Genomic DNA, 15,549 nt, shown 5'->3' with positions numbered 1-15,549 from the left:
AGGAATTTTACTGAAACTCCACTTTTCTGATGAAGATCAATCTTGCATCAGAAACCTAGAGTGGCCTTGTAAGGTCTGAACTACCCAGGTCTTTCATCATCTGGCCACATCTGACTCTTCTACAGTATTTCCACTACAAATATTTACCGACCACCTATCTTGGGCTGGGTTCTGGGAATATAGAAGTGTGACAGACGTGTCTTGATAATGTGCCGACTACTCTCCTGAAAGTCTGGGGACGGAGGAAGGCTTATGAACATTATGAGGCCTGACATGGGCCAGATGCTCTTTCTGCAGCGTGCTGGGGAAATAGAAGAATCAGCCATGACCTCTTCCTTCCAGGAGTTTTAATCTAGCAATTGAAGTTGACATGTAAATTAAAAAATTCCCACATAGTGCAACAGGTACAGTAGTAGAGATGTGTACTGAGTAAGGAAGTGTTTGTAGAAGAGTGTTCACATGGACTTTGAAGGATGCACAGAATTTCAGGAATTGACCAAGTAGAGAAGAGGAAGAACAACGCTTATCATTTATTGTTGAATATCCACTGCCTGGTCTCCATGCTTCCCCTCCGGTGACTACTAATCATTAGGATCAGAACTGAATTTTCTCAAAGGCTTGAAATTTAATTAAAAAGTTGGTATACTTTCAATGAATGGTATTGAGTTGTCTTTGAAGAGCTTTGCAGGACACATTGAACTCTCAGAGAATAATTGCTGGAAAATGACAGCAATGGATGTGGGGAATGATGTCATCAGAATAAAATGGCTCTTACTATACTAAGATGCTGGACAGCCCAGAAGGAAGACAAGCAAAGTCATAGCCAGAAAATATCTGTTCTCCTAAGAAGAGACCAACTTTGCATTTCTCTCTGTGGATTGTGTTGACCCGGCCCTCCTGTTCACATAACAGCGCAACATTGCCTTTGAGAACAAGCAGTGTTCACACAGGCTTTTTTACTTATTTATTTTTAATTAATTAATTAATTAATTTTTAAGACAAGATATTGCTCTGTCACCCCGGTTGGAGTGCAGTGGCATGGTCTTAGCTCACTGCAACCTCTGCCTCCCGGGCTCAAGTGATCCTCTCACCTTAGCTTCCCAAGTAACTGAGAATACAGGTATGGGCCACCATGCCTGGCCAATTTTTTAATATTTTCAGTAGAGACAGGGGTTGGCCATGTTCCCCAGACTGGTCTCAAACTCCTGGACTCAAGCTATCCACCTGTCTTGGCCTCTCAAGATGCTGGGATTATAGGTGTGAACCACTGCTCTTGGCCCAAACAGACCTTTTTAAAGATTCATGGGATGTACACTGGCTTGGAGGAGAGGGCAGATGAACAGGGCTTGGGGAAATATCCTGGGAGGGATGTAAGGTTAGTAGGTTGACCGTGTCTGGAGGTCACTTGCTTCTGAGAGTGTTGCAGTTGGGGATGTGCCACCTGAAAACCACCTAGACCTCAGGGCACCAAAGGTGCTTTCCTGCAGATGCTGAACAGAATTCCCTTAATTGCCCTTTGTCTTGAGCAGAGCAGATCTGTTTGGCTGACCTTCTTGGGGTTTAGCCCTCCACACTGTAACTACTGGAGACTGGTTTTCAATGAAATACATTAGTCAACTGTAATAAGCACTTGTCACAAGATGCCAAAAGAACAGTGAGAGTTTAAATTACCCAGTGCTTAAGGAAAGCAGGAAAACAGTGATTATTGCATCACAGTTAGGTGAATAAATAACAAAAACAAATTAAGAAGAAAGATAGCAAAAAGGTACTTCCAAATCTATTTCATGGATCTTCATCTGCCATTTCATCTTTTTAAAACAAATGTGTGACTTGTCATTGAAATCATTAAGTTAAAAAATGTCAAGCTGTAAAACTATTCAGATTGAAGGGGTATTTTGGAGACATTTTGAGATCATGCCTAGGAAAAACAACTTTATGGAAATGTTTCAGTCTTCTCCAACAAAAAAATGTTGAGCATGGTTCATTGCTGGGTTTCAGCACCAAAAAAAAAAAAAAAAAAAAGGTTAATCCATTTCAAAGTAACAAATCCTTGTTCTACCTGTTCTGTAAACCCTTAAGCAATTTTTATTTCTAATCAGAGAAATAAAAGTGAGGCATATATTATCAGAGTAGTTCCCTTTTCTGTCCTGTGGTCCTGCCTAAGTCATGGAGTGAAGTCTTCTATGGGGCCACACATGGCATATTAGTTTGTTCTCATGCTGCTAGTAAAGACATACCCAAGACTGGGTAATTTATGAAGGAAAGAAGTTTGACTCGCAGTTCCACGTGGCTGCGGAGTCCTCACAATCATGGCAGAAGGTGAATGAGGAGCAAAGTCATGTCTTACGTGACAGCAGGCAAAAGAGCTTGTGCAGGGGGAACTCCCTTTTATAAAACCATCAGATCTCGTGAAACTTATTTGCTACCATGAGAACAGTATGGGGGCGATCACCCCCATGATTCTACCTCCACCTGGCCCTCCCCTTTGACACATGGGGATTATTACAATTCAAGGTAAGATTTGGGTGGGGACACAGCCAAATCATATCAGATGGGATGAGGAGAAACGTTGTTTCCGTTTCTAGTAGTGCTCTTTCTGTAGGATTTCTAGGTTGCTTTTTTTCTTGCCCTTGACTGCCTGAGTCCTCCAGGTGTTCTCTGTAGAATAGTGGAAATGACAGTCTGTTCTTTGGTAGCTTCTTTTAGGCCAGAGGATCTAGGCTGGAGTCAGAAGGAACCTTTCCCCGTTACCTATGGGCATTGTCAGCTCCTGGCACCTGGACAACCAGGCTTATAGCAGGGACAGATGATCTGCCAGGAGCAGACAGGGACTTTATTTATGGATATCAGTGACCATCATCTGAAGGTCACCCCATGAAGTTGGGTCTAGTTAACTGAAAATACAACTTGGAAACATTTTTAAAAAAGCATTAACTGGAAGGAAAAACTCCCTAGGTGATCCGTTATGAATGACACTGGTCCCTGTGCTGAACAGAGTCCATTGCTTCAACGTTGAGTTTCCCATTCATTCTTTCAGCCCATGGGGAACTCCTGGTATTTCCTCTACTACTTTTCTAATTAATAGTAGACAGATGAGCTCAGTAAGATGGAACCATTGCTATTATTCTCATAGATAGACCATACCTTTGTGTTACCAAATACTCTGGCAGTAAGAGAGGTCCCTTGAAGAACAAATAGAATGCTTGTCCAGGAAATATGGGATCACCCAAGTTTTAAACATGTCAAGGCAGTAACTGGTACCAATCTGTTTTTTAATTCCTGGAGTGCTGGCATCATGGGAAATTCCCCAGCCTGCTCTATTGTGGTTGTCTAGCCATAACCACTGTTGTTTACTTATGAAGTTTTTTACATAGGAAGTTATGTGTGTAAAAAAATAAAACCAACCAAACAAAAGAAGTTACATATGTAAAGTTTATGCATGAATTTACATATGAAGCTGGATGGCCTTAAATGTTCAAGTGGATTTTTTTTTTTTTTTTTTTTAAGAAAAAGAGGCATGGAGATAGGAAATAATTTGCTGAATAGAAAAATGTCATTTCAGAGTCCAAATTGTTGATCCCCAGGGCGTAGTTCTCTTTTTGTGTTTTGGACAGATGTGCTAGCACATTATTTTAATTCCGATCTATTGACATTTTTGCTTTTTGTTTCCAATATTTTCTCTTTTGCTGATTTGCTCTAGAGATTTTACATGTAATAGGTTATTATAATTGTTCTCAAGGTAGATTCAAATTTTCATAATAAGTGATAACTCATTAAAAGCCACCATAAAGATTGTTTAAGTTAAAATCAAAAAGGATTTCCTTAGCTCCCATTATGTGTAAAGAGTAGATATTCTGCTAATTTGCATGTACTACTCCCACTTTGTGGGATATACCTGCATATTCAAGTTATGAGAAATCAGACTGTTGAAGAAAGGTTTTCTTTTAAAGATAGGTTCATTGTGGGTTGGAGGACAAAGAGCCAGTGGAGGTACAGCTGTTGTTTGTAATTCACAGAGTTACCATTGAATGGGGTTATTAATATCAGTTGAGTTAGTAATAATCTGATCACTCTATGAGATGACAGGTGAAGACACTATTTTGGGTACCATTTTGATAATGAATTTAGTAATGACACATAATAGATGTCGTGTTTCTTTTGTATTCATGGAGGAATGCATATTTCAGTGTCCGATTTCCCTCAAAGTACAGAACTCTTCCTTCAACAACAATCATCATTCCTTCTCTGATTTTTATTTATCATGATACTTTGAGCAGCTCTTTAAAATCATAATAGACTTTTTTCAGTGTGTGGTTGGCAGCCATATAAAATGAAGACAGAAAGGTTTATAAGGTTTTAGTTGTGCATCCAATGTAAAAATACACCAGATTACAATGCATGGATAAAAAAACATAGATGATATTTGAGGCTTAGGCACTTTTATTTCCTTTAATATGCCAGATTCTCTGTGCACCTCCTTTACTTTTAGGGTAATTTTTAATTAATTCTGACTAGTAAGCGTTATCATAAATGAGATAGTTGGATTCGACCTCAGATCTTGGTGCTAACCATGCTGAAACATGCTTACATTGTGCTCTGTGCTGCACTTTGCTGAGAATGGTGGGTGGGAAAGTCATCTGCCAAACGGAGCTACAGACATCTAAAATTTCGCTTCTTCACAAATCTTATCTTGACCTCAAGGGCCCATCCAGGCCATGCAAGCACACTTGAGGGGGTCCAGGACTTTAAACCATCCTTAAGGAGATAGCTCTAAGTGCTCACCTTAGCTCATATAGTAGATATTGGCTCTCTCTTCCCTATGGCCTCTCTTAGCTATGCAGTCTCATTTCTGTTGTAAAAAACTTAATTAAAATTAATGCCGGTGTCCTCCCAGAAGTTTTGGAACTCAATCAGTAGTTGTTTGTCTTAGAGTGAAGACTTAGATAGCTTTTTATTTATTTATATTTATTATTTGTTTATTTGAGGCAGAGTCTTACTCTGTTGCCCAGGCTGGAGAGCAGTGGTGCCATCTTGGCTCACTGCAACCTCCACCTCCCAGTTTCAAGTGACTCTTCTCCTGCCTCAGCCTCCCAAGTAGCTGGGATTATAGGCATGTGCCACCACACACAGCTGATTTTTATATTTTTAATACAGACAGGGTTTTACTGTATTAGCCAGGCTGTTCTCAAACTCCAGGCCTCAAGTAATCCACCCGCCTTGGCCTCCCAAAGTTCTGGGATCACAAGCATGAGCCACCACACCTGGCCTAGATAGCTTTTTAAAATGAATTTTATGGGAAAACACGCAATCTCTTCCAGGAGGTTGAGTTGAGAGTGTTCCTTCTGCTCACTGTGTATGTCTATCAAATATTTCATTGTGGTTTTTTTCCTTATAGGTTTTGGCTGGAGTTAAAGGCTTTACTGTTTTTAAAACCTAATTTTTTACTTTTCCTTATGTTAGAATTAAGCTTAAGATAGGTGAGCAGACATAGAAAACCTGAATGAGATCATGGAAAATGCTAGATGTTCCCAGGGTGTTACCAGTTGCCACTTTCTATGCCAGGTTCAGAGTTAATGGCCAAACAGATTCTTCAGTTTTCTGTAACTGTATTTGAGGCAAATGGAAATGACAGAATGTTAATTTGGAGATCTGTGTCCACTCCCGTCATGTGGCTCTTGGGGACAGCTCTGTTGATGCCCTCTTGCCCCCCACTCAGTTATATACACTTACGTGCTTCCCACAGAGGACACCCCTCCCACAATTGAAGACCAGCTCTTGGCCCTGAGCAAGAAAGAAGTCTAAGGGTTCCTTGGCCTCAGGAAGCCTTTGGCTTAGAGCTGTACCCAGTTAGCCAATACCTGCTACCTGTTAATAGTGCTTAGATTTAAACCTCTGACTAGCCAAATAATATGCTGGTCTCTGTTCCTTTGTTCTATGGCTCTTCATCAGGCCTCCTGGAGATTTACTCTGCAACCCCAATTCCTATTACTTCTCCCCAGTGTGACAGGGACTGGGCCCGCCTAGTTGATCTCATGGTCTTGACCCATTCAGCTTCCCTGTGACTTCCAGTATGAGAATGGAATGAATGAGAAGGTGGAGCAATTGGTGCTGAAAATCCTGAACTCTGCACAGCAGCAGTTTCAGATCCGAAAGTTCTTAGGGCTACTGGCCAGAGGCCAGGAAAGATAAACAGGTGCTAATTGCTCATAGCAAACTCGAAGACTTCAACATTTTCCACAAGACTATTAAGAAATAGTTGAGTGTTGCATTAAGTGAGAAACACCTGTCAAAATCTGAAATGAAGCAAATTAAATTGTAATCTGGAAAATCCATTCTTGTAATGATCTCAAGTCATAACTGGCTAATGGATTTGGTTCATAAACTCTCACTGATCCCCTCTGAGATGCCCAGCATCAAACTAGGGCTGAGGATGAGGCACATCAAGTCTCTGCTCTTGAAGAGCTCATAGTAGGTTGAAAAATAAACTCATAAGTCACTGCAGTCTGATGTGGTGACTTAGAATGGAGGTCTGTGAAAAATCCTGTGGGCACACAGAGAAGGAGTGGGTGTCTTTAGCTGCACAGAGGATACATGTGGATGAATGGGGGCAGGAAGATGAGATGCTGAAGGTCCTCTGCGGGGAAGAAACAGGTAGAATACTCACTTTGAGGTTGATTGTTTTTCTAGTTTCTTTCTAAATATATGATATGAAAATAGAAATCATGAAACTCTATGAAATGTGCTTACAGTAACTGTCAAGAAGTACTAAACAGTAAATAGATTGACTTCACCATAAATCTGACAATGCTAACATCTTTTATTTTTTCCTTGATTGAATGTACCATTTTAGTGCCACTTAACAGTCTGGGTAAAGTAAGACTTTGTGTGTTAATTTCAGTACTGTGATTCTTAGTTTCTGATAGGAATGAACCATCATGATTAGCAAATCTGATCTATCCAAGGCAGATCATCATGAAAATGAACACTAATTAATTTAAGCCGAGTTAATAAAATGATAAATTACTTATTACTGTCCAGATACCCTTAAAAATAATTACACTTTCACTTTTTTATTAGTTTATTTGTGCAGATGCTGGAACCAAACTAGCTGAGTCAACAATCCTGAGCAAGCAGATGATAGCCTCTGTACCTGGAGTAAGTCCTGACCAAATTCATTGTCTATGTACTTACATTTCATAGACTAGTAGTTAAGAATGTAGGCTTTAGATTTACATAAGGGTTTGAGGCCTGCCATTTACTAGCTGTGTCACTTTTGGAAAGTATTTTAACCTAAGATTCTTTGATTTGTATCATCTGTCAAATAGGATATAACAGGGTTTAACATATAGGTTGAGGATTGATTGAGATAATGCATGTAAACCATATTAGCAAGGTGCCAGACATAGTAAATGCCATAACAATATTATCTATTAAAATAATATTAACAAACATTGCCTACTTTTGGATATTTTCGTTATTTTCTATATTTTTCTCTTGTAATTAATATGCAAAGAACATCTTTATGCTTAAATATTTGTCCATACTTCAGACTATTTCTTTATAATAGATTTCTGAAAGTAGAATGACTAGACCGTTTTTTAAGCATTCTTGATAGTGTAATACAAGGTTCTATGAGACAAAATCCCAATTCTCAATGCCTTATGGAAGTTTATTGTTTGCTCATGTGAAGTTTAAAGGGGTATCCTGATTAATAGGGAAAGGGGGAATTTCCATGTGCATACTCAGGGATCAGTTTTCTTCCATTATGTACAGTCCACTGCAATCAGCTTGATTGTGGCTGGGAAAGGGGAAGAGAATATATGGCCCATGAGGTTTTCACAGGCCAAATCTAAAGTGTTTTTTTTTTTCCTACTCACATTCCATTGGCTAGAACTCAGTCACATGACCACACTCAACTGCAAGCAATGATGGGAAATGTAGTCTAGTTGTGGACCAAGGAAGAAGACAGGCCTGGGGAGTAGCCAGCCAGTCTCTGCTGCATACTGGCTGTTTCCTTTTTGTTTGATTCTTTAAAACTCAATATTTGCTACCTTTGCAATAGCTAGAAAATAACATCCCTGGCCCTGGAGGCTCACTGACCCTGCTGGAGATAAAGGATACAGAGAGCCCCCTCAAAAAAAAAAAAAAAAGAAAGAAAGAAAGAAAGAAAATAACATCCCTAATAATAAAAGTGTTATTGAAGTCAGTAATTAAAAGACAAACATTCCAACAACAGAAAAGCAACATATAGGTCCCTTTCTGATGATCAATAAGCCATCCAAAATAAATCTTTTACTCCCACTAGCAACCAATAAATTGTACTTGATTATGAAGTATAAAAATATTTAAAAATATAAAAATTAAAATTGGCTAGCCAATTGGTAAGCTTTTCTCTTTTTAAAAAGAGACAACACTTCATCAAGGCAGGAAGGACATATAGGAAGCTGTACATCTTTAATGTATGTGACTTGATGAGTTTGGAAATGAGTATATATTTATGAAAGTACCACCGTGATCTATGCCATGAATATATCCACCATCTCCAGCAGTTTCCTCCTGCCCTATTAATTTGTTTTTTTGCTTTTGTGTGTTTAACATTAGCAATATGAGCACTTCACATAACATCTACCCTCTTAGGAAATTTTTAAGTATGTAATACAGTATTTCTAACTGCAGGCACTACACTGCCCTTGAAATCTCTAGGACTTACTGACCTTCCATTACTGAAACCTTGGACCTTTTGACTAATACCTCCCCCTTTTTTCCTCCCCAACAGATCTTTCTCAATGATTAGACTTATTGGTGGTGAAATGAAACAAACATTCTTGTAAGCCACTAGTGGTAGTAAAACCAACCTTGCTGTAGGGCAGTTTGACAATCTTATTTTAGAAATATGTCCGAGAAAATAAATATGCACATGTTTATACCAAGCACCTTTATTAAAGCATCATTTAAAATAGCAGAAATATGGAAACAAAGTAAATGTCTAACATCATGAGGATATTGATTAAATAAAACAAGGTGCATCCATAAGATAGACTATTATGTGCCTATCAAATCAAAGTTTCAAATAATATTTTAATGAATTAGAAAATGCTTATGATATATTTAATTAAAAAGCAAGTTTAAAAATGTTATCTCAATCTTATAAAAATTACATGTATGTTATATACATTTAAAAATTTTTTTAAAAAACTTGGAAGAAAATACTAACAGTAGTTCTCCCAGAGGTGGAGGACAGGAATTAGGATTATGGTGGTTTCAATTTTAATTTTAGTGATCTGTATTTTCCAAATTTCCTATATTAAACATGTGCTACTTTTATAATCTAAGAAATGTAGCTTTAAAATCAAATATAGGTTTTGAGGAAGAACTGGATATGATTTGCTTTAATTCATGAGTTTGAGTTTTGAATATTTCTAACTTTTTAATCATCAGTTTTTCTACGAAATAAATATAGGTCTTCCGAAACAAATGGAGCCTAACTTCTTTTGTTTTGTTTCTTAAATAACATACCTAAGGTTATTCTTAAACTTTGCAAAGTAGAAAAAAGGGAGGAGAAATTGGAAATTACATGTTTTGTTAAGTATATGTGGCTCACTAAGATTCTAACCATGCAGTGAAATTTAAGGCTTTTATTAGATGTAGTTGGCTGTCTCTAGAACAAAAGTGACTTGGTAATAGTAAATTCTTTGCTCTCAATTTTTCGAGATTCAAACTTAAAAGACAAATATTGGATAATGCTCCTAGTAATTATTTTCGGTGACATTTGCCCAGTTGAAGTGGTATAAAATATTGCCTATGAAAGAAACAAATCCCTTTCAAGAAATTCAAGAACAGAGTCTCCAGTCCTATTTGCATGACATGTGAAAGGTCAGAGAAAATAGAATAAATCGGGGGGAAATCCTTTCTTGCACAAAAGGATTAATATTCCAAAAGCAGGAACACAATAACCTTTTATAATTCCTTCACTTGATTTAAATTAAAAGAAGAAAACTTTGGAAAGTACGAAATGCTTGGAAAACACTCTGACAGACTGCCAATGACCTTATTTTGCTGTTTGTTATCCTGTCAGAAGAACTGACAAGCGTAACATTCTAGAAGAGAGAGAAGGTGATATAGTTCAGTGCCGCGCAGATTTACATGAATATGGGAAAATGAGAGCCACTGGGTGAGCTAGTTAAGTCTATAATGTTCCAGATTTTCCTAAAGAAAGCCGAGGAAGCCCTTTAGCATAGTATTCATCTGGCTTCAAAGACGGCCTCGTTTGATCCACTTGATACCCGGCCTGATGTGTGGCTTCTCTCATACGGCTTTGATATAGCAGCCTGCTTGTTCATTTTCCTTTGCTTTGCTTATAATCTTAAATTCACTGCATTCTCAGGGAGAGCAGATCGATGCCATTTAACAACCTGAAACACTAGCTTGCTTGCTTTCTTTTCCTTCAAAACTTTTCAAACACACTTTGAGCATGTGGGGAAGATGACCATTTTGTTTCGTTCTCTTATTTATACCCTAGCAAGAACTTGACAGTAATACATGTATCTTTGTAATAGTGTACTACTCTGTATAAGAAGTTAATTTGCAAATGACTTGACTTGCATGAGAATTTTTGATTCTTTCAGCAAGCACGATGCTTGTTTCTATACTTTTTTGACAGAAAAAAGATTCAAAATTCTGGTGGTAGAATTTGGTGACACATATTTTATGTGTAGCTAAGACTTCCCTAGAATGAGAATGTGTTGCTATGTTTTGGGATGAATGAGGTCCTAAAGACTGTGATACTAATGGCATTACATAGGCTGAATCTTTGCATATAAAGCAGTTTAAAAAAAAGCACGCACACACAAAATCAGTCCAATTACCCAGTGGATAAAAGCATTTAGTCCCATCTCCCATAGGCCTCTCCTGTTCCTTTGTTCTCCGCCACAAACCTTCTATCAGTTTTTGTCCAAATGCTGGGCAGACAGTCACAGACTATACTGAGAGTAATGGAGTGAGTCAGAGATGCAGAAAGTGAAACTCCTTAGTAAACAATGTGAAACCAGAGTGAGGCAATCATTGTAGTCAGGGCGAAAACGAAGCTGTGACCCAGCTGTGTCCTTGTGTTTCAGTGTGGGACTGCAGCGATGGAGTGTGTGAGGCAATACATCAACGAGGTGCTGGATTTCATGGCAGACATGCACACGCTGACCAAACTGAAGGTGAGATGGCTCACCTGCTCATCTCTCAGGTTCACGACATAGAGATGCTTTGAGAGAATTAAGCAGACCATGGGGAACTTACTGCTACCTGGGGAGGCGGCTGTGGCACTGCTGAACCAGCCCTTGTCTTGGGGGATTGAAGAGCCAGGGTCCAGCTTTGCAAAGAGGAAAAGAGGAAGGGAAAGGACAGTCACATGGCGTCAGCCACATGCATATAGTCGCTTCTCATAGTACCTCTGTGAAGATAATATCCCCATTGTACAAATGGAGAAACTGAGGCTTGGGATGGTGTAGTACTTGCTCAAGTCACACTACTAAGTGGTAAAGTCGAGGCTGAACCTAAGGTTCTTGTGACTCTCAATTCATTCTCTTTTTACCACATAGCATCATTTAATTACCTTTGGCCTCAGTTTCCTCGTTGGAAGAACGGATCTAATAATGCCTACTTCGCCTGACTGTTACGATGTTTGATCAAAAATAATGTACGTGAAGAGACTTTCATAAACTGTAGCACATTATGCAAGCATACACCATTTATTATTTTTTTGCTGCTTTGAAGCTATTTTCTTAAAGAAAATCATTAATGAAAGGGGATAGAACAAAAAGTAATTTGCATATGGACAAAATCCCAGTGAAGTTGTTGAGCTTATTGCGTTTTTGCAGGGTGGAATGAATTGCTGATGCAGGTTCACTTTCCTGCTATGATTCAACCAGGGAGCTAAAAGATTAATAGTTTGAGAGATCTGAGGAAGGCCCTAGACAGAGGGCAGAAGAGAATCCAAACATGGTCCAAGGAGCAGCCAAATTGCAATCTGGCACAAGATGTTTCCTTTTTGATAATTAGGACCTAGTGATTCCAGAAGTTCATCAGCCAAAAATACGGTCCCTTAATCACTGAACTGTTCCCTGGCTCTGCTCAGATGATGAAAGTGGTTTTTGGTATAGTGATAGATTTGCAAATGCCAGGCAGAAAGCAGAATCAAAATTTAAACTGATAATATCTCACGATATGTAAACCCAGTCATTTCTTAATGAGCTCCCCTGTTGTTCGCTCCTGCGCCGGTTACTGCTTGCCGAATCTAATTGCCCACACTTAAATGACTTTGCTGTACAAAGAAGAGGAAACAATTATTGCCTAAACATGTTTAGGTTGTTTTGCAGATGCTTTGGAAAAATAATAAGTAAGAACCATGATTATCAAAAGACTGGGAATACAGACATAATCTAACCCTCTGATTTTACCTACTGGGAATACAGACATAATCTAACCCTCTGATTTTACCTATTAGGAAACAGAGCAGAAGGATCAAGTGGCAGGTGGCTTATCTAAGGCCATGGGACCAGCTAGGAGATACCTGGGTCTAGAACCTCAGTCTCAACGCCTAGTTCAGTGCTCTTCCCACTGAGCTCATAATGAGCAAAGAAATCTTTCTAAAGTAATTCAACAAATAAATATGAGCACCTATAATGTCATGGCACTTTTCTAGGCATTAGGGATGCTGTGATGAGCAAAAGCGGACACACTAGCTGCTTCCATTTAATTTATAGTCTGGTAGTGGAGGTCAAAGTTAATGAACATTTCACTAACTTGTCTGAGTAAAATGTACAGTAAAAATTTGTCTCTCACAATTGCTATGAAAAGAGGTAGAAAGCAACATGGACCTGATCAGGGAGGTCAGGGAAGGCTTCCCAGAGGAAGTGACACTTGAGCTAAAATCTAAACAATTAGGTGAAGAGAGGCAGGAATGGCATTCCAGACAAAGGGAATAGCAGTGGGAGGAAACACAGAGAGCCAGCGCAACTGGAGCTGCAGGCTGAAGGGGTAAGACATAGAGCTCCACAGTAGCTAGATCTTTCTTGCTTTGTAGGCCATGCTAGGGAACTTGCCTCCCTTTATCCTAAGAACAAAGGGAAGGCTCTGAAGAAGTTTAAGCAGGTCGTGTGCTTGGAGTGGCAATAAGAGGGGTGGAAATGATAACCTGATCTTTTCAAAGAATGGCCTGGAATGAATCCAGGTGTTGGCTAGAGTTACAAAATACCATTTGGTTTTGTAGAGCCACATGAAGACATGTTCCCAGCCTCTGCATGAAGATACCTTTGGTGGGCATCTCAAAGTGGGGCTGGCCCAGATTGCAGCCATGGACATCTCACGGGGCAACCACAGAGATAACAAAGCTGTGATCCGCTATCTGCCTTGGCTGTATCATCCCCCCTCTGCAATGCAGCAAGGGTAAGATCTTATGACTCCGGGAATGAGGGTAAAGAAGGCAGGAAACACCCTGAGTTTTCTGGGGCTCAGCTGGATGAGTACACTGAAGATTTATGAGTGGAATATACTTGGATAGGAAGACGGAAATCAAGTCCCATCTCCATACGTACCTGCTGACCCAGAATGCTCTGTGACGTGCTGCCAAAAAAAGCACTTGTCCTCCCACAAAAACCTCAATCGTCCTAATGAAGAATGAAAAATTTGAGCTTAGAATTACCACTTTAATGCTTGATTTCAACTAGTTAAGTAAATTAATAGGTGTCTATCAATATAGCATTGTCTTTGCCTTCAAGCAGCTTAGATTGTAGCTGGAACAAAAGCTATGGCAGGGATGAAATTGGTGCAAGGTGGTGCAAGCCCCTGATTCTGCCTTTTAGGGAGGCTAAAGAAGAGAGTGGCATGTGTGGGTTTGTTGACTTGGGAACTCAGGACAGGTTTGAGCCTGCCCTTTTGCATGGCCAGCCTTCCTGTCCAGAGGAAAAGTTTAGAGTGAGAATGAGAAGGGTGGAAGGAGAGAATATCTCCTCCTCTCTTTCGTCCCCTCTACTGGGGATGCCAGAGAAGAAATTTCTAAAGACAGGAGTGGAAAGAGTTTAGAAAGAGAAGCTAGTCAGAGAGACAGCCAGGTTTATGGAAGAATGCTGTGTAATCCTGTGCCACTAAAGGCTGTTCTTTTCTCAAGAAGCTGAGATCCAGGATTACAGTGGAAAACAAGAAAAACAGATACATCTTTTTTTGACACTCAATTGCTTTGGCGTTTGGTTTTATGTGATTGCCTGCAAGACCACACTTTTAATCCCGTTCTTCAATAAGCATTTGTTATGTACCCAATGAAACAGAAAACATAAGATCATTCTTTAACACTCCTTCTTCTCTAATAGACCTAAAGAATTCATCGAGTGTGTCTCCCACATCCGACTGTTGTCGTGGCTGCTGCTGGGCTCCCTCACTCATAATGCAGTGTGCCCAAATGCCTCCTCTCCCTGCCTGCCCATTCCTCTGGATGCAGGCTCACATATTGCAGACCATCTTATTGTTATCCTGATTGGATTTCCAGAGCAATCAAAGGTAAGTGATTTCTGCAAGATTAAGACCATATGTATCACAATTGCTAATGGAAACCTTATCAGCCAATTATGTTTCTTCTGAGAAGAAAATGCATCTTATCACTTGCCCTTCTGTGGATGTTAGAAACACAACTTTGTGCTAATGTCTCATTTAAAGTTGTTTAGATTCCCAGACTGTCTTTTCCCTGTCCCCAAATTGTTTTTTGGGTTACTTTTATGAAGATAAATTATGGAGGCAAGCAAGAGTTGGCTTCCCAAGCTCTTCTGTCTCAAAATAATGAAGAGAAATAAAAGGCTAGAAATATAATCAAAATTCTGTGATCAGTTTTTAAAACCAAAGACAAAATGGAGGAAGATTTATTCTCTATCTAATTCTTCATGTACCATCTTTTCAACTCAAGTCTCTAGAGAATCAAGAAAATACAAAATGAAAACAAGAAAGCCAGTTGGGAACTCACTAAAGCACGCATTGGCATGACCTCCATAGGGGAACTTTGTAAAATTGCAGAGACAGATAACATGCTAAAGGGAAGAGAGTAAACCCAAGGCAGGCACCCATCATGAGCCCATCCAGGCAAAGCAGACACATGGGTACTAATCAGCCCCGAGGAGCCAGGGGGCCTTCACAGAGCTTAGGCAAGTTCTGGGAGGTCACAGTGGCCCTGGGGACAGCTCGGGTTTGGGACAGGGCAAGCTGACGATGTGATAAAATAGCGCATCCATCCCAGTGATCTGAATGATGTTCACAAAAGGAATTAGGCAGTCGACTCCTAATATTTCAACCTCTCCGATATTCAGATTTTCATCTGTAAAATAGATGAGGGGATGGTTGGAGAGCGGTGGTGTTGATCTAGGAAAAGCCTTTGGTGCCGTCTCTGGTGTGTTGTAGGTGCTCTCTCCACGTGCTTTCCACTAGGAGGAGGATCTCTAGGAGGATCTCTGCTGCTGCTGCTGCTGCTATGAAGTCTGGGCAGTGTGTTCACCTATATCACCTCCTTTACTCCCACTC

At 39.6% G+C, this 15,549-nt stretch overlaps 1 protein-coding gene across 16 annotated transcripts in view; it reads left to right on the top strand.

Annotated features, from left to right (window-relative positions):
* UNC79 (unc-79 homolog, NALCN channel complex subunit) overlaps nt 1-15,549 on the top strand; it is a 261,471-nt gene that overhangs the window by 225,854 nt on the left and 20,068 nt on the right. For all 16 annotated transcript variants that reach the window (XM_074393444.1, XM_074393429.1, XM_074393440.1 and 13 more), the window contains 4 exons: nt 7,078-7,155; nt 11,115-11,204; nt 13,259-13,434; nt 14,355-14,541. In XM_074393444.1, the coding sequence (XP_074249545.1) occupies nt 7,078-7,155; nt 11,115-11,204; nt 13,259-13,434; nt 14,355-14,541 (531 nt within the window). The remainder of the gene's footprint in view (nt 1-7,077; nt 7,156-11,114; nt 11,205-13,258; nt 13,435-14,354; nt 14,542-15,549) is intronic.

The sequence above is a fragment of the Saimiri boliviensis genome, chromosome 2 (genome assembly GCF_048565385.1).
Source record: "Saimiri boliviensis isolate mSaiBol1 chromosome 2, mSaiBol1.pri, whole genome shotgun sequence".
Classification (NCBI taxonomy): Eukaryota; Metazoa; Chordata; class Mammalia; order Primates; family Cebidae; genus Saimiri; species Saimiri boliviensis.
This window is presented reverse-complemented; position numbering and strand designations above follow the sequence as displayed.